The sequence below is a fragment of the Rhipicephalus microplus genome, chromosome 8, assembly GCF_043290135.1.
Source record: "Rhipicephalus microplus isolate Deutch F79 chromosome 8, USDA_Rmic, whole genome shotgun sequence".
Lineage (NCBI taxonomy): Eukaryota > Metazoa > Arthropoda > Arachnida > Ixodida > Ixodidae > Rhipicephalus > Rhipicephalus microplus.
This window is the reverse complement of record NC_134707.1, coordinates 118,110,833-118,128,961: the sequence shown is the minus strand read 5'-3', so window position 1 is coordinate 118,128,961 and position 18,129 is coordinate 118,110,833. Positions and strand designations below refer to the sequence as shown.

The 18,129-nt window shown below is 49.0% G+C and overlaps 1 protein-coding gene across 1 annotated transcript in view; it reads left to right on the top strand.

Annotated features, from left to right (window-relative positions):
* The window catches only part of mri (BTB/POZ domain-containing protein mrityu), a 120,212-nt gene that overhangs the window by 85,773 nt on the left and 16,310 nt on the right, over positions 1–18,129 (top strand). The window contains exon 3 of the mRNA XM_037416815.2: positions 10,464–10,553. Within this exon, the coding sequence (XP_037272712.2) occupies positions 10,464–10,553 (90 nt within the window). The remainder of the gene's footprint in view (positions 1–10,463; positions 10,554–18,129) is intronic.

Here is an 18,129-nt window from a genome sequence, read left to right as displayed (position 1 = left end):
ACCGAGTTCCCCACTCGAGTGGGGTACGCCGGATCCGTGAGCAGCGTGAGGCGAAGGGTGGAGATAAGCTCCGCCAGCTTACGTCCTCTGGCTTTCTCGTAGTGATAGCCCCAGTGAAGGCTGGGAGCATTGAAGTCTCCCACGATCACTAAGGGGTCCTTGTCTGCCAACTTGATCGCCCGGAGGAAGATTTCGCTAAAAGTTACGCGGGGCTTATGCGGGGGGCTGTATATATTTAGGATGTGTATTGACTGGTCGCGACGTCTGAGAGGCAGTACTCTGACCATTGTGTATTCTTGTTCAGTACTTAAGTTTAAATCGACCTGAATCGCGGTATATGCCTTGTTCACCAGGATGCATGACGAGGGCCCCCCCTGGAAAGTGCTATAGCCAGAGAATTTAACGTCCAAACCGGGCTGCTGCAAAGCAAGCAAGGCGGGCATGTTTCCGAGGGACTGCAAGTAGAGCTGGAGGTGCGACCGTTTTTTCCAGGCTCTAAAACCCCTGCAGTTCCATTGTATAATCTCAAATTTTTTTAGATATTTAGCTTGTTTATTAGATTGGCTAGCCATATTTTAGTATTTATTTACGGTGCAGAGGACCGGTCCGGACCTGGAGCCGGCCCCGAAAAGCCTTCTTCTGCTGCCTGACGGGAGGCCGGCTTGCGCTTAACCTGCGGGGAGTCGGTCTGAGTGGTGTTTTTAATTTGGGCGATAACCCAGGGCTGCATGGCTTTAAGAACTGAGTTAGAGACCTGCGCCACAATTTCGGGAAGTGCTTGCGTTAAGGCTGCCGTGAACATGTCCTGAAAGGACTCGCGGACTGCCGACATAATTTGAGTGGGGAGGGCTGCCACGCTCGCCTCTAATTGCTCGGTTTTTTGCTCTAGGGACTCGATGCGACCGATGGATCCGGTAATGGAAGCTGGTCCAACTACCGTGTCCGCGTCCTGCCGCGAGACGCTAGTGAGGCGGGATGTGACGGAAGAGCCGTCATCCCTGTCCTCTGCCTCGGCTTCCTGCACTGGCTCGGATGACCCAACCTGCTTCGCTTCTAATTCCTGAATTTTGCGCGCAAGAATTTGGTTCTGGCGCCTGAGCTCCCCTATCTGCTGCTGTAGGGCGGTTTCGGTAGGGGAGGGAGAAGAGGAAGGTCCAGAGACTGCCCCACCCCAACAGCTCACCTGTGCTTGGACGGGTGTCAAGGGTGGGAAGTCCTTGACCAAGGCAGGAGGCTCCGTCGGGGTCCCAGGCTTTACATTGGTGGAGTGCCCGGTGTCGGTCTTCTTGAGTTTTGGCTTATTCGACTTGGCGGCTGGTGCTTTCTTGGGGCCAGCCTTGGGAGTCGGAGCCTGTTTGTTCCCCCCTTTCCCCCCCGTTGTCCTCGGCTTGGATCCGCGTGGGGATCCCGACTTGACCGGCTGCCGGAACCGTCCAGCACAACCGGGAGCTCCAGTCTTGTGGCCACCGCCGCAGAGGAGGCAGCTCGGAATGCACTGGTGTTCCGTAGGGCCGTCAGGAGTAGCAGCAGGTACCTGAACGCCGCAGCTTGTGCAGCGGCCGGGCTGCGGGCGCGGGCAAGTATCTGCTCGATGGCCCACTGTGCCACAAAGTGGGCATGCAGGCACTGTCTTCTTATACAAGCGAACAGGGAGCCGTTCGCAGTTGTATAACACCGTCCGTGGCACCTTGGTCCCCGCGAAGGTGATCACCGCAACCGGGGTGTCCCCAAGCTTGCGCACAGACACTATATTTGGCTCAGCACTGAGCTTGCTTTTCACAGTTTCGGACGTTTCGTCTTGAGAGACATGCACGATGCCCCGACAGAACTCACCGGAGAGTTTGGGATGTCCCCGGGATGTTAGCTGGCGGCCCCCGACTGGCAGCTTAATGTCCCGGAGGAGTCTCTCGGCGGCGTCCACTGATTTGAGCGTGCACACAAGTACATTCTGATCCCAGAGGGGCCACACCGCAAGTCCCACACTTGCGTCGGCTCCGAGGATGCTGCGGACTGCAGCGCCGGCTTCTCCAGGACCAAACGTGGCCTTGAGGTCGAGCGTCTCACGCGGTTTCAGCACCACTATGACGTCGTCTTCTTCGATGCGCGGCGTGTTCTTCGGCCGCCACTGGAGTTGCTTGGCGCGCTGCGAGGCGACGCTCGGCGCGTTCTTGCCCTGTGCTTGCTGAGGGCGAGACGCTGCTTGTTGTTTGGCTGCAGGAGCCCTGGCGTCTCTCGACGCCACTGCTGTGTTCTTCCTTCCGCGCCAGACGCGGACCATATCCTGGAGGTACTCTTCCTCGGTTGGTAGAGGTGTCTCGGTTTGAGCGGTATCCATCTGTATTATCTGTAGGGACTCCGGATCGTAGCCGGTGATTTGATTTGGAGACGCCATTACCGGGGAAACCCCGGGCAGGGCCAGCGCGGCCCTTACTGCGGTTAGGCTTAACTCCGCGGTGGTTTGGCGAAAGCTTCAAGTGACCAAAAAAGGGTCAGAAGACGGCCCACCTTGACAAGACGTGATGTCTTCGGTTGCGGCTGACGTTCTTGGAGACGGTGGTAGATGGCTTGCAGGAGGACGACTTGATGTGACGCAAATAATTGCGATATTTCACAGAGCCGACGTGGGATGCGACCGCTCCCGTCGATCGACGCCAGCGCCCCCGCGGTGGTGGAGTGTCAGAGGAGCCTACCCAGCGTAGGTCTCCGCTACCCTCTTGGCCCAATCCAAGATCTGGTCCTGGACCTCGGACGCCGAGCTGCACATAGCAGCCTCCCACTGCTCCTTACTATTAATGCGTAGAGAATTGGGTGGCGGGTTTCGAGTACACCCCCACATGATATGGTCTAGGTTAGCTCTTTGTTGACAGAAAATGCAGCTTTGCGGATGTCTTCCTTGCGTCTGCACGAGACGTGAGCACGCGGCGCGAAACGCGGGCATGCGCAGTGGGGGTGTACGGAGGGACACTGTTACACAGGCTAGTCAAAGGGCATCTAAATAAGAGGAGGGGGGGGGGGGGGAGGGACCTCATCACTTGACCGCGGGCGCGAACCACCGCGCGTACCGCCCAGCCAACCAGGGAAGCCGCCAAAAATATCGGGAGGCTGAGATCCACCGCACGCTGCCCGATGTTCTAGGCACCGTATATTTCTTTAGAAAAGCCTGTTTTAGAAGCGATGCTCCTTACGCCGTGGGTCGTACGTCTCGTCTTTGTATTAGCACGGCTGCTGCATAAAAACAAACGTTGTTTTTTAGATAAATGGATGGACAGATAGACAGGCAGAGAGATTATTGCACGGATGGACGGAAGCACGAACGAACGGACGGACGTGCTCACGGACCGGCGGACGAACGCTTCGCCCAACTCGTCATCATTCACTCCGTGGATATTCGTGATCTCTTTATGAATCTTTTTCTCAGGAATGATTCGTTGGTTTGGCGGTAAAATTTCGAGTTGGTAAAAGCATCAAACATATGGGCAACTGGGGAGGGGTTTTTTTTCGGGGGGGGGGGGGCGATCTTGGTTTCCTTGTACGGGAAAATTAGTAAAATGGGGTTTCGTCAAATCGAGTTTCAACTGCACTTGAATTACCCCGGAACGTTATAGTATAGAAAAATTAGTTATTGATTTCAAGTAATCGATTACTTGTAACTTATTACGTACAACTCTCGGCTGGAGCCGTTTTCGCTTTTAAAGATTCCTGTCGCGTACGCCATCAAATATTTCTCTCGCGGTCACATTTGGTGCGTATATGCATGTAGGCCATCTTGAAATGTGCTATCAAAATACAGAACAAATTAAAAAAAATGAATGCTAAAAATTTCAGCGGCCTACGCTTCTACACAGCTTAACGCTAAGTCATGTAGTATATCACGAAACAGCTATGAATGTTTCTATGCACTGTAATGTTTTTTTTTTCGTTCTGAAACGTTTACGTTCTGAAACTCGTACATATTTCTATTAGTAGGTTGTAGTTACTTAGCCGCATGCTTCAGAGAGTGATTGATCAATGATCGGTTTTGGCTTATGACATTTCCGAGCCTCTTACCGCCAACCGTTTTTGCGTTTATGTAGCTGCTTGAAGCGGGGCGCAGCTGTGCATGCCGGTACTAATCATTGCGGCTTGCACTGGTAGCGCACACGCAAGGATTATTATGCGCGCTGTTGTTCAGGCTCTTAATTAGGACAGCCTCCTTATTGCCCGCACGAGGAACGGGGTCCGCAGGCGCCGAACGAGATGCTTGGCCTCGCGCAGTGAGTTTACCTAACGTTAACGCCGCGCTGATGCCTTCGAGTGCAATAAAAAAAAAGCGAAGGAAAATGGCTGGAGAAAAGGGGCGGTGTGTTCACTGCTTAGTAAGTGAACCGCACTGCGAAGACTCGCGAAGACTTTGACGGGTTGATGTTCGGCATTGGAGTACAGCTATTTGGGCTAGTTGGTCGAATTGTGTTAATATGGTTTGTTAATAGTTTTTCGTTGAAGGGGGACCTACATTCAGAAAGTGTTAAATATGTATAAGTAAAATGCAACCATTTCAACAACGTGGAAAGAGGTATAGAAATATATGTAATACAAACTGAATGTAGCCAAATTTTAACAAACATAGGTACAATAAAAACACTGCTTAGAACATTAAAAAATAGAGAAAAAACGATAAATGTTGACTATATGATTAAATGAACAAAGGAATGATCAAAGCAAGAAAAGGATGAGTAGCTTTGGCACTAATAATAGGAAATGAATATGAACAAAGGCAGATAATATTGCATATCTTAGAATTTCAAATTATCAAGAGGAAATGTGAATAATGTGTTCCTAAAACAGATCAATGATGAAGACTTGCTTAACGTTAAGATGGAGACTGTTACAGGTCGATAATGACGTGAAAAAAAAAAAAAACAGGAGCGTCTCCCATAATCTGTATGTACTAATGGCAGTAATAACTTTTTCTTATCTGCGAATATTGTTCCGTTGGTGTTAGCTATAATAGCTTCAAAAATATGTTCACAGGAGGAGGATGCTTCATTACTTTAAATAACACTATGCATTAATTGTATGTGGCAAGACTGTGTAGTTGAAGGATTCTGTTATTATGAAGCATGTCAGACCAGCTGAATAAACTCAGCGTTAGTATATGGACGGCTTTATTTTAACGTCATGGCGGTAGAGAGCTCGTGTCGCAGAAATTCTGCCGTCGGCGTCGGCACCGTTGGTTGTGAGCGAAAAATCGTCCGTGAGTGAGAAATCGAAAAGAAGCAAATGTAATAAAATTTTTGGTCCCATTGGGTATGGAACCCGGGCCGTTCGCGTGGCAAGCAGGTGTCCTACCACAAAGCCCAGATGTTACTTGCAGCAGCTTCGGAAAAAAAAAAAAAAACACTACACAAATGTCATGTAGTGGAAGGAGTCTCCTTAACGCCTTTTTGTCGGCAGTTGTCGCGACGAAAACAAGCCCATTGGGTGATTTGTGGGTGAATGTGGGAGGCCATCAAACTACGATGAAAAAGACCGGGATCGTGCAGCCATCGCCGCTAAAAACACACAGGAACTTTCAAACAACTCCAAAAATGGACAACTATGTCCATCTAGCGGAAGACATATCATGCCTTTCCAGAGGCGTTGATCAAGCTAACAGAAAACGCTAAATAATGTGCTGCCGTCTGTGAGGCCTTGTGAGACTTTATGACCTTCGAGATGGCGAGCGTGCGGCGTGTATCTTGGAGGCCATGCGACTCTTGCTTTAGATCAAGAACATCTATGTACCATTCGCGCGCGCGCGCGCTGGTACAATCTACTGTGTGTGTGTGCGTGCGTGTGTGTGTGTGTGTGTGTGCGTGCGTGCGTGTGTGTGTGTGTGTGCGTGTGTGTGACAAAACATATTAAGTATGCACTTAGTGGTTGAAGTGCGCACTAGGGGCCGGATTTCGCTCTATCGCGTTCAACTCTCAAAGGTGAAGCGTAAGGGTCCCCCAATTTTTTTTTGTAAATGTTGTAGTGGTTCTATGTGCGTTCAATAACTGGTACTCCAAGACGTGATGCAGTAGATAACGTGACTGTAAATCAAACAATAATACAGGGTAGTAGTGTATGTTAGCTGAAATAGTACCTAGCTTTCATTAGAACTCTAATATTAGGAGCAAGTTTGCGCTCCAGGTGGCCGATGTGTTTCGTAAATTTCAAATTTGAGTCTAAAGCAACACCGAAAAATGAACATTCATAAACTGCACTAATTACATGTAAATAAAGAATGACAGTGGGAAGAGTTTCTGGTTTTTATGACTGGAATGAAAATGCGTAAATGAAGTCTTGGTAGGATCTATCTTTCAGCGGACTAAGACGGCTCCATGCTAAAATATTGTTCAAATCAGTGTTCAACTTCGATGTAAGAGCAGTTAGTGATTGATCGCTAGCAAGCAATGTCGTGCCATCTGCGTAAGGAAAGCTTCCGTCTGTGATAGGTGGTTAGGCATAGGTGGTTACCGTCGTACGCTGTAAACCAATTTGCACCCTCATGGTAGTTTCAAGCAAGCGAAACGTCCTACGTAACCAAAGCTCGAAGAAGAAAAAAAGGTGCATGGGTATTTTTCTTTCTCAAGTAGCCTTGAAAGGGTGACGTTTTAGCTGAATTACTATTTGGAAGCTAAGGTTGTTTTGCTGTAACGAGTCACCCATGGCCCATACAGCAGCGTGCCAGATGACAACTGGCACTGGCTGATTAAAAAGGCGAGTTTAGGTTGAAAGATATGTATCAATTAGGTAAGCCTAAGTGATACATATCTGATACATATAGTGATACATATACATATATGTATAGATATATCTATACAAGCATGCCATAAATTTACGCTTATTCAAAAAGTTTAGGGTTCATTTATACGGAGCAGTAATATCCCTACTGGTGCTGAACGGGGTCTTAGATGCTGTGGCTATTGTTGCGAAGCGCGCCTCCGACGACGTTACGAAGGGTGCCACGAATCTCACCGCTGCAACCACTGTTTCGAAAGACGGCGACGCCAACACGGTCCCGAAGGCGCCTCTGCTTCGAACTCCGCCGGGAAGGTCACCAGCCGTTTGGTAGCGTAGGTTTCTCGGCTCGCGACTGCTTCTGCGCAGAGCTGATAGACGAGCGGACGAGACGACGGTGAGTTAAACAAGGTTTATGTACAGCATATATACAGAGGCGTTACAAATTCGGCACTGGGGCCGACAGCTTAGAGGCCCGAAGAGCCGAGCTCTCCTTTCTAACACATAGGTCTGCTCTCAAATAGGTCTGCTACTCGTGACGCGCCGCGGGGCTTCTTTTATATGCACCGGGTGTATTCTTTCAGAAACCAAACGTCCAACCAGAAGCGCCGCTGGTCGTGAGGTCAGAATCCTCCAATGGGGTCGCCGCTGGGCCGCGTCATTCTTTCTCATCGAATCTGGAGAGGCTGCGCTGCAGGTGGCTGCACCCAAGGACGAGTGACGTCGCCGATCATTGCGTCAGACCCGCCAGACAGGAAGGCGCCGGTTGCTTGCTCGACGGGCTCGCTGGCTGAGATGACTCACTGTGCGTGCGCGGCAGAGAGGCACCGCCGCGTGTTGACGCCGTTGAGTTGTTCGCGTCAGGCGGGCTCGCGGGCTGGCCTTGACACAGATTGCCCTTTTCAGAGGCATGGACGTTCGCTGTGGACTCGCAGGCATAACACTATATATATCAGATTGTCGCTTTAAAGTTGTGCACCGTTCATGGTACAGAGCCTTACGATTCGCTGCGTTGTGTATACAGTGTGTACCTTCTATGCTCTGTAAATGCGTGTTTCCTAACTACTACATAAGCTTTCACATTTTTTCTTCAGTTGCAAAGGTGTTTTAGGCCATTGGAAACACTCGATGATAAGGGTGCTTTGCCAGTGGCAACACCTATTGGTATGGGTGTTTTGATACGTTAGAAACACGGTTTTCCTGTGGTATAACGGCGCGAGCTATAGACAAGGCAAGACCCCCTTGAGGGTGTAAACTGTTCTAGCGTATACCTACTTGTCGGCCGGAATCTCTCAGAGACATGGCAGCACCAAGGGCTTGACTGATGATTGTCCTGGTGGACGTCGGGGTTCGGGCTGCAGAGCACAGCCTCCCAGAGCTCCGCAGAGCCAGCGAGCTATCGTACTTTCGTACATGTCCGCACCATGTCGACCGAATTTGCTACCTCATAAAAAAAGTGTGCGCTGTGACCCGAACGACCATCGTTGTATTATGCACAAACGAACAAGTCACGAAGCAAGACGAAGATGGGACCCGCGCTGGTGTAACAACTGTACGATTTTATTTTAAAAAAATGGTTATACAGAAAACGTAAACCAAACCGAAGCCTGCGACTGATATCAATGCCATCTCTTGTTCCGATCTGCATACTTATGACCGCCACTTTGATCGATTATCGGTCAGCGCAGGCAATGCCGCATGCGAATGTGCGAAGCAACACGGAAGCGAAAATATTCCCTAGACAAGGACAGAAATACAACATTGAAAGCGGGACTTGCTACAAAGCGTGCATGATCAATCTTGACATGCCCGCATCCCATTTATTGAGCTCACGTGGCCGACCGCCCGCAGAATGCGTATGGTATGCGATTCTGACGAACGATGCCGAGTATTAGCGAGGAATAAAGTGATTACGAAATGAGGGTTACGAAAGGGCGCCCCCCCGATTCTTCGCGGATTGGCTTTGTCTTGGGCTCTTTACGACGAGCCAGCAGAAGGAAATGACAAACGTGAGATTAGAAGAAAATCAACTCTGAAGGGAGAACTAATCGGTATTTTTATTTCCCACCTTTTTTTCCCCCCCGCTCGTTCACCGTCGCACAATGGCTGTCTAGCCGCGGGTTCGCGCAGTCCTCGGCTAAACAATGAATGTCGGAGCCGATAAGACTGCACTTTTGGCTGATTCATTGGGTCGCGTCTTTCTCTTGAGGTAACTCGTCTCTCAAAAGATTTTTTTGGTATTTGTTGCAGTTGATTACTATAGGATTTTGTTTTGCCCTTGTTCAGCCCTGCATGTGACCGATCGCCCATGAAAGTCAAGATGGGGGCTTAGTGGCAGCTTAATTGGTTCCCGGAGAAGGGCACCTATATAGTACTTACTTGTTAATCATTTGCCTATCCTGGTCAGCTAGAGCTCTATAGCTTAGTTTTCGATAAGCCTACTTCACGTCGTCGACTCATCACTCATGTTGGCGTTCCTATTGGCAAGTTTTGAATCAAGTGAAAGAGAGTGTGTGAAGTCATTTTACACAGGCTAATACAGCCAGTGCTCGAAGCCTTTGAATAAAAGGGTGCTGTGGACAAGGAACTTTGCCGTTACGAAATCTTTGGATAAAACAATTTTATCACCTGCATATTTTTCCTAATTAATTTAGCAGTGCATTGGCTGAGAAACTTGGGAAAGTCACTGCTCTAGTTTGCGGCACTCAGTTTTTCTCTCTCTCTCTTCTCGAGACAGTATAGCAGTCAAGCATACCTTGTTCTCCGAGTAAACGTCGCCTGCAGTGATTGCGCAAACGCATTGGCTGTGCTGCCCTGGCATAGACCTCCGCTTTTTACCACTTCATTTTACCGTAGTATATCGCATAGTGGAGCACAGGCGCTTTCTTCTGGGAGCCGTAAAAGGAGCGCGGCGCAGGGTCGGAATAGGAGAGGTCGCCATCTTGAGACGAGTGCGCACGCCGCCAGGTGCCAGATCAGGGCACGCCGCCTTCTCCTCGCAAGTTACTTTCGCCAGACGCAATATTAATGAGATCTAATGGATAGCCATGTCGAGGAAAGTGTAGAAAATATTATATGAGGTAATATTAATGTAATTGTGAAGAAAGAAAAGTAGATGAAACATGACTTGCCGTGGGCAGAGACCTAACCGGTGACATTTAAACGCAGTAAAAGATGACAACGTTTTGGTGGGGTAAGGGAGAGAATTCCACATTTTGATAGCACAGAATGATGCCGTCATTTTGCCGTAATTTGAAATGCTTTCGGCAGGAAAAAGTTATTTTTTTTCTGAGCAAGACGAGTGGTGTTATTATTTTTCGAGGAAGGCAATGAAATAAACTCGTGCATGGGTGCGTGAGATCCTGATTGAATAAGTTGAAGATTATAGTGATTAGGCTGAGTGCGTATGAATCGCTAGTTTCTTAGTGGGTAGGATATTAATGTTACTACGGCTAAAGTTCGAAATAATGCGCAGAGCTTGGCTTTGTATGTGTCAAACAGATGAGAAGTGGCACTGATACGTGTTACCGTATACAGGAAGCGCGCATCAGTGCCACCGAATGTGCCAGTAAATGTGAAGATCAGTGTTGAATGGGATTTCGTGCCTCTTAATGTGAATACGAGAATCTTCACATTCAGCCGACAATGCGTAATTCTCATCCAGTGTTTTCAGTTTATGTATGCCATATGTGTCATTGTCTCTTTTTCCCACCGTGCAGCTTCTCCGGCAGCGGTGGCGCCAAGCTCAAGCCGTGCCTGGTGAGCAAGCTGGAGGACGAGGACGGAAGGAGTGCAGCAGCGAGAATCAAGTGAGCTGCGCCGCTTATTGTAACACTCCTATATGTACGCAAGGGGATGCACGCTGTGGGTGGGCTATACGACCCGAGTTGTATAAACTCATTCCCGTGTCCGGCTGGGTGGAAAAGTGGCGGTGCTTGGCTGCTGACCCGAAGTACCGGCTGCAGCAGTCGCATTTTTATTCGGGTGAAGTGGCTGGGACCCGAGTGCGCTGTGCGATATCGGTGCACCGCGTTAAGGAACACCAGGTCGTCAAAATTTCCGGAACCCTCTAGTATAATCATTGTTACAAGTATTCTACCCCCTTGATTTGGGACGTACCCCCCCAATATATATATATATATTCATGTGTAGCCGGACAATACCCTTAAGGGGCTAGATAGAAAGAAGACCAAAGAATGTTGAGCAAGGCGACCGCAGCTTCAAAAGAGCAGCATTGCGAACGGCGACTTCCACGCCGGGCCGGATGTCGTCAGCCCCTGTCTCGCTCGAAAGGTCATCTTCGCTAATGCCGGTCCCCGCCGGAGTTTCAATTTTCGTCGTCGGGCCGGGTCTAGTTTTGTCACGTGGTTTCGAGACACGTGTGGCGTGTGTGTACTGCTCAATACCACTGCGCGTAGTTGAAAGGTTGGGACATAGTGGTTTGCTTCTACCTGGGAGGGTGTATATTAAGGGAATTTAAGGGGTGGGTGGGAAAGGGCAAAACATATAGCGAAACGATGAATGTGCCGCCACTGCTTGCAAATCCGTTTGACAGACTGCAGCGTCACCAACAATGTTTTCAGCGGCGTTATTTTCAATTGTTTTCTAATTATTGTTGAACTCGCTGTTATGCTTGCACTGTAGCCTGCTCGTACCCAGTACGCAGTGCACTCTCGCTTCGCCGGTTTAATGAATATTTAAGAATAACCATCATTTAGGAAATCCCCGGCGGCTTTTCTATGCAAACATCTTTTTGTTAAAAGAATTTCTGAATAATAAATATTCTGGTTTAACGAACTTTATCTGCGTACCTCGGATGGTATTCGAGATCAATTTAATTTAGCGTTCTGCAGCACTGGCATAGAGGCAGTGCGAGCCGCTACCGGAAAGTACATCTACCGACGGTGATGCAACATCTCTTGTCTTTAGAGTTACTGTATATGCTACCGTATTATGCTACCTTCGCTAGCATGTACAGTAACTCTACTTGCCTTGTGCATGCAGCGCCGCCGAGGCAGAGCGGCCGTGCAGGAGACCAAAATGAGCCACTCGCTCGTCAGTACTTGCGCAGAACCATCACATTCGGAAATTTTTTCTAGTGTTCGACCGGAAGCGAAAGAAGTGCGCGACAAATACGTTGTGACGGCTGAGGCAGGTTCAGATCCCCTTATCAGTAGCCGAGGCTGTAGAATATATGAGAAACTCACGAGGTTTGGTGTAACAGCAGCAAGCTGTGCCAGAGGCAGTGTACAGAGACGTAGACTCTCTGGGCAGCTCTGTCGGTTCTTGTGCTTTAAGAGCACCAGTCCGACTGAAGTTTGCAGAATAGTTTTCTAAATAAACTTTGTTGCACACGTATGACCTTATTTCTGCTGTGTCCGATGCTTTTCGTAATTCTAGGGAATATTTCTAGAAATATTTCTTTGGGTTCCTTGAAGTTCACTTGCGGGAGAGTTCACTGTAGCTGGATCCACTCACTCGCTTCACTCGCTCTAACCGTTAAGCTTTCCATTGCGCAAGTAAAAACGGGTACCATAAACTTTAGTTGTCGGTCTCGTTAAGGCAGTCTTCAAACGTTACTTACTTGCAACTCGCAATGAGCAAATAAATATTACAAGCAGACAGCATAATAGAAAACAAGAAGAGCTTACGCGTACGCGCGTTCCTTCGTCGGGCACAGATTCGTGGTAATTGATTAGGGGTAAAAAGCGAGGGTCACTCTGCAACAAAGTCTTTAAACGTGCGCTTCATTTCCCCATCACCGCTTTCCTGCATCGCTCTTTTTTATTTATTTTCGAAAAAAGTTACTCGCGCATTGTGTATAACTGACGGTATCTTTCGCTCCTCCTGCTGCTGTTGCCTCAGTTACGCAGTAACTGCAACTTTCGTTTGCCATTATAAGCATATATTGCCGTCCTTCCGCTGGAGTTTCCTGTCACGAGACCGCGCACGTGTACCCGCGCCGTCCGCTGTTATTTACCGATTGATTGATACGTGGGGTTTAACGTCCCAAAACAACCATATGATTATGAGAGACGCCGTAGCGGAGGGCTCTGGAACCTTCGACCACATGGGGTCTTTAACGTCCACCCAGATCTGAGCACGCGGGCCTACAACATTTCCGCCTCCATCGGAAATGCAGCCGCCGCAGCCGGGATTCGATCCCGTGACCTGCGGGTCAGCAGCCGAGTACCTTAGCCACTAGAGCACCGCGGCGGAGCGCTGTTATTTACCGAATTTCGTGTTACGGTTTCAAGCTTTTCCGAACAACGCGAAGTTGTCGCTTAAGAGCCCTTACACGTGCTACCCGTACAGCCGCAACGCTCGTACCGGGACCCCTGCCGCGCGCCAGCGTGGCATAGAGGTCCCGCCACGTGCGGAGCGGGTGTGCGGCTGTGTGCTTGCATCGCAATGGGGCTTGAATGTTTGCACGGCGCATATTTGAACGTGCGCTTGAATGTTTTCACGGTGCATATTTGCGGGTGCACGCATTGGCGAGTCGGTGCGGAAGTATCTTCGGCCTTCGACTTTGTTCCCGTATCGTTTGCCCCCCCCCCCCCCCCCTAAAAAAAAAAAAAAACGTGGTAACGTTGGTTCACGCAGCGTGCGGGAAGTGTTTTCGTTTTGAATACAAATTGCTATACTCGTACGGAAAACAGCGACGCTTGAGCCAACGAAATGAAAAAAAAATGCCATCTCTCACTAAAGTATCCCATGCGCGGATGTGAAGCAGCGCTAGTGCTCACTTGTGTGTCCATTGCTATGTTTTCGTGTCTGTTTTGTTTGTGTGTGGGCTTGTGTGTACAGGGTGTCCCACATAGCTTGAGCCAAGAATTTGCAAATGAAAGACACTTCAGTTGCGAATTGAACGGAACGTGTACTACTCGCACTAGCCTGTAGGTACTCGGGCTATTCTTTATTTTTCCCATAGTAATAATTAATAATTCTTAGTTACCTATTCTTTTAAATTATAAGCATGAAACTCGAACTGTAAACACTGAGATGTAGAGCACTTTAGGAACCACTGACAAAATTGTTTCCTGTACGATACGTCTAGCGCTGTTATTTTTTTCCGCGTTGTAAAAAGAGCCTATAGCAGCACTATAGCAGTGCGTTCACGGTCTGTCACACGGCTTCTTTTCACATTTGGCGGGCTTTCTTTACAACGTGGAAAAAATAACAGCGCGGGACGTATCGTGCAGGAAACAGTTTAGTCGGTGGTTTCTGAAAGTGCTCTACATGTCAGTTTTGATGCTTTGAGTTTCGAGTCCATAATGTAAGCAAAATTGGTAATTAAGAATAATAAATATTTAGTATGGGGAGAAATAAAAAAAATAGCCTGAGTACCTACATGCTAGTGCGAGTAGTATGCGTTTGGTTCAATTCGCCACCTAAGTGCCCTTCATTTTCAAATTCTTGGCTCAAGTTAATTGGGACACCCTGTATATTGAGCACCGCTTATGTTACCCCCCTCTCATTTGTGTGTAATACTGTGTGGATACCGCAAAGTGAACACACAGCGCTGCTAGGGTAGTGCAGTAAAGCGAGCGCGCGCGGCATTATATCTACACGAGCGCACAGCTGTGGCGAAAAGTTAAACGGGAGAGAGAAGCGAAGCGGAGGCAGCGCTCTGCCACCTCCTCCTCCTCACCTTCTCGTGCTCTCGCGAGGAGAGGGGAGAGTTGACGCGTGCGCGGTAAAAGTGGTCACGCCGCACACTACCGGATTTAACGCCGCCATAAACCGCTTTGCGTTAAAAAAATATATATAACCAGTAGCCCATAAGCAGCTGTGCCTTTTTCATAGCGGCTGCTGCACACACAGGCATAAATACATGCTTCAACGTAACTGTTTGTTGTCGGGGTTTGTGTTCGCATCGGGATATCCTAGCTTGTTCATAAGTAAACCCAAGCTAATGCCGTAGCTTTGTGAAGATGTAGGGAACTAGAAAATATAGCAAGTTTTGCGCGCATGATCGCCGCGAATGTTCTTCGATAAACACATTCAGTAACATTGAACTTAATGTCAGTCGGCTATCTTTCCTATACAGCCTTGAACTACTCAATGCAAATCATGGCAGCAGCCGTTACACCTTCTGGCAAATCCTTCGTAGCGTGATTGGCCAGTGATTTCGATTTAAGACGTTTTCTTAGCCTCTCTGTGAACTTCATACCGACGATTGGCCAGCATTTTGTCCAGGCGCACTTCCCACTTTGTCACAAGGATCGTTCGCCGACGTTGAATTGTAACGCGTTTATAAACGTCTTTTCAGCTACGTTAGAAAGAAAAACAGGTGGGGGGGGGGGGGGCACCACAAGGATCCTTCATAGGGTGTCGGAATAGTGAAATCATCTCGGATTGAATTAGAATTGGATAGTGTCGATAGTGGCTAAAATATCCAATATCGAATACAAAATACTTTGTGGGACACTGAAAGAAACGAAATCTCATCTCCTCTAACTTTAATTAGTGACTTCTACGGATGGACTACAAATTGTCATGTCGTAACACGAGCTGTTCCACACGACCTCGCTTGAGGATATCTTGTCGGTATGTTATGGTGGTCCCTGCTGTTGGAAACACGCGCTCACTGAACGCCTCAGTTGCAGGCTTGGGAATAGTATCGCATAGTGATTTCGAGCCGTATCTGGATGAAGTGCAGCCCCACGCTCTTTCCCTTATTAGATGCAAAGCTCTTTATGTGGTCGAGCTCGATACGGTGGGTGTGGCCACACTCACTGCGCATGCGCGAAAGCTGACCCCAGGAAACGCGCCAGCACGTTCTGGTTTGTGTAAGGGGCTAGGTAAGACTCTGTCGCCGCTCCCGCTTGCACTTTTGGCGATAATGTGATGGCATCTGGGAACGATATTCTTCAGACGCGCGATGAATCGACGCTTTGTATCTTATACCTGTGTCGCACGTTGAACTACGATCGCGATTAAAGGGCCAGTCAACGGGTTCCGAAACGCGCAGGAAAAGCTCGCGCATTTTTTTCCTGCGCGTGACCAACCTCCTTATAGGCGCAGTGACGTCAACTCGGCGATCGGCGACTTGACGTAGCACGCAGCTCGTCGGTTGGTCTAAACCAGGTCTCAGCAAAGAGTAATGAAGTTGGCGTCACTGATCGTCGAGTTGACGTCACTGCGCGTATAAAGAGGTTGGTCGCGCGCAGAAAAATATGCGCGAGCTTTTCAGACGCGTTTCGAAGCTTGTTGACTGGCCAGAAAAGCCTCATCGGGATCAAATATCTCAACTGTGAGTGGCTATACCTCCTGCAACTCGCGTAAAGGAGCCAATCACGATTGCGCAAATTCCATCCGGATCAGGCTCGACCGCGATCAAATGTAATCGTGTGGCACCGGTGTTATTAGTCGGAACGCGCTGGCACGCGATTGCGCAATCGGGCCGGGGTATGTGTCTGTGCAAGAAGCTGTGGCCTCGACCCCTTACCCATCACGCAATGGCGTCGGGGAATGAGATACTGCAGACGCGAGATGAACGAGTATGTTCCCGCGTGGCATAGTGATCAACGTGCGTGGCGTGCTCCAAACAAGATTTCGAGACGAGCAGCACCAACAGCAACTAATGGTGTCCTCCACTATATACATCGGGCAAGGTGCCCCTAATGAACGGAACTTTGAATCGACCTAAACGCTGTTTCGCACCCTGTTCACATCTCCCTTTAGTGGGAGATGTTGCAATTTTTCAGTGGAGTCTCCCTTCGTCGGGTTCGTGTCCCGCTGAAGTGTTTTTGAACCTCTTCACTATATACGGTCTGTCCTCAGTGTGCCGGTTATTTTTTGATAGCAGTTGGACAGTCTCCCAGACTGTTCTCTGCCCCCCCCCCCTTTTTTTTCTTTACTGTAGTCATGACGTGCGGCAAAGACAGTGTCCTTTAAAATCAACATGTGATCTACGAGGAACCGCTTCATTCAGCCATGTCAGCTTTTGAACCTATCGGTTGTAGTTTTAACGAAAGGCCTACTGTAACGGCGTTAGCGTTAACTTAAGCCGGCTCACTCTAAGTTGCACCATTGGACATCCTCGCAGGTATTCGTCCGATCGAATTTTCCCAAACTTCGAATACTAGCTATTCGAAAGTCCGAATTGAATCATTCGACTAAGGACGATTCGATTCGAATTCGGAACTCGAATTTTGCACACCCCTTGATTATTATCAGTGGTGGAAAACCTGCGCCAATCGCGCCAACCTGCGCCAACTGAATATTACACTCCTCCAATACACTGCTCCGAAAAGGGTTTTTTTTTTGTCCAATTCGCGCCATTGCTGCGCCACAAGGTGGTTTTGGAACCGAATGTAATGTCGACAGCTCGCATCATGAGAGGCTATTACGCGTGGTAGCCATGTTGTACACTTGCGCCGCTGCAAGAGCACGAAATCAACCGATGAATGATTTCGACTTTCGCGCGATTGTGGCGGTGCCTCTTCTGATAACCGTTGGCGAAGAACGAAAGCGATGTGGCGACTACTGAAAATACCGCCAGTATGACTTATCCTCGACAAAAAGCCAATGTGTGTGGCGTAGCGCTGCTTTAAGCCTACTGCACGCTTTCAATAGGAGCGCCGAGGCGTCGACGCTGCCGCCTCAATTGATGCGCGGGACTGTGTTCTGCATGCATCGCTTTGCAGAAACGATAGCTGCTCGTTGTCGCTTAGTTTAACTTTGCAGATCGCGGGCACCGGGGCAGCAAATGTAGCACGCGCTTTCATTGGGCGACAGGCCAAAGGCACCTCCGCCCGCTGCCAGGACCGCAAGAGCACCGCCTGCGGAAAGCTCGCATCGTCGCGTTAACGCAACAGGCCGCACCTGTACGCGGTCTGAAGTGGGCGCAAGCCGCTCGGCAGGGTGTGCACGCCAAGTAGGCGAAGCGCTGCACGCAAATAGGCGGTAGACGATTGGCTCCCTGCGAACGTACCGCGGCTGAACACCTGCGTCAGTTTTAAGGGCGAAGCTCCTTAAGGCGTGGGCTGTGTGTCCCCTGTATGTAGCCAGCTCTCGTTTAGTTCTTGCAGTGTTCACTAGATGGCGGTACTTGTAGCTGATGATGATGCAAGATGTTATTAACTAGATAACGGTACTTGTAGTTGATGATGAAAGATGCCAGATGTTATAAAATAGGAATGGTGTCGCATATGGCGCGTGACGTTGCTGGAAGGCAATCGCTCGATTTAGTGCGGCAACGTGCTCTAAGGGGTGCGTTGTAAAAAAATTGAGTGGACAATGTACCGAGGAATCATGAATTGCCAGGTTTTCCTCCGGAGCTTCGCCCACTCAAGATCATTCACTTCGTGGATATGGCGGCGCTTTTTTTACCAAGTAGCGGATCGCGACGCACATTTATCGCGGACAGCCGATTATGTC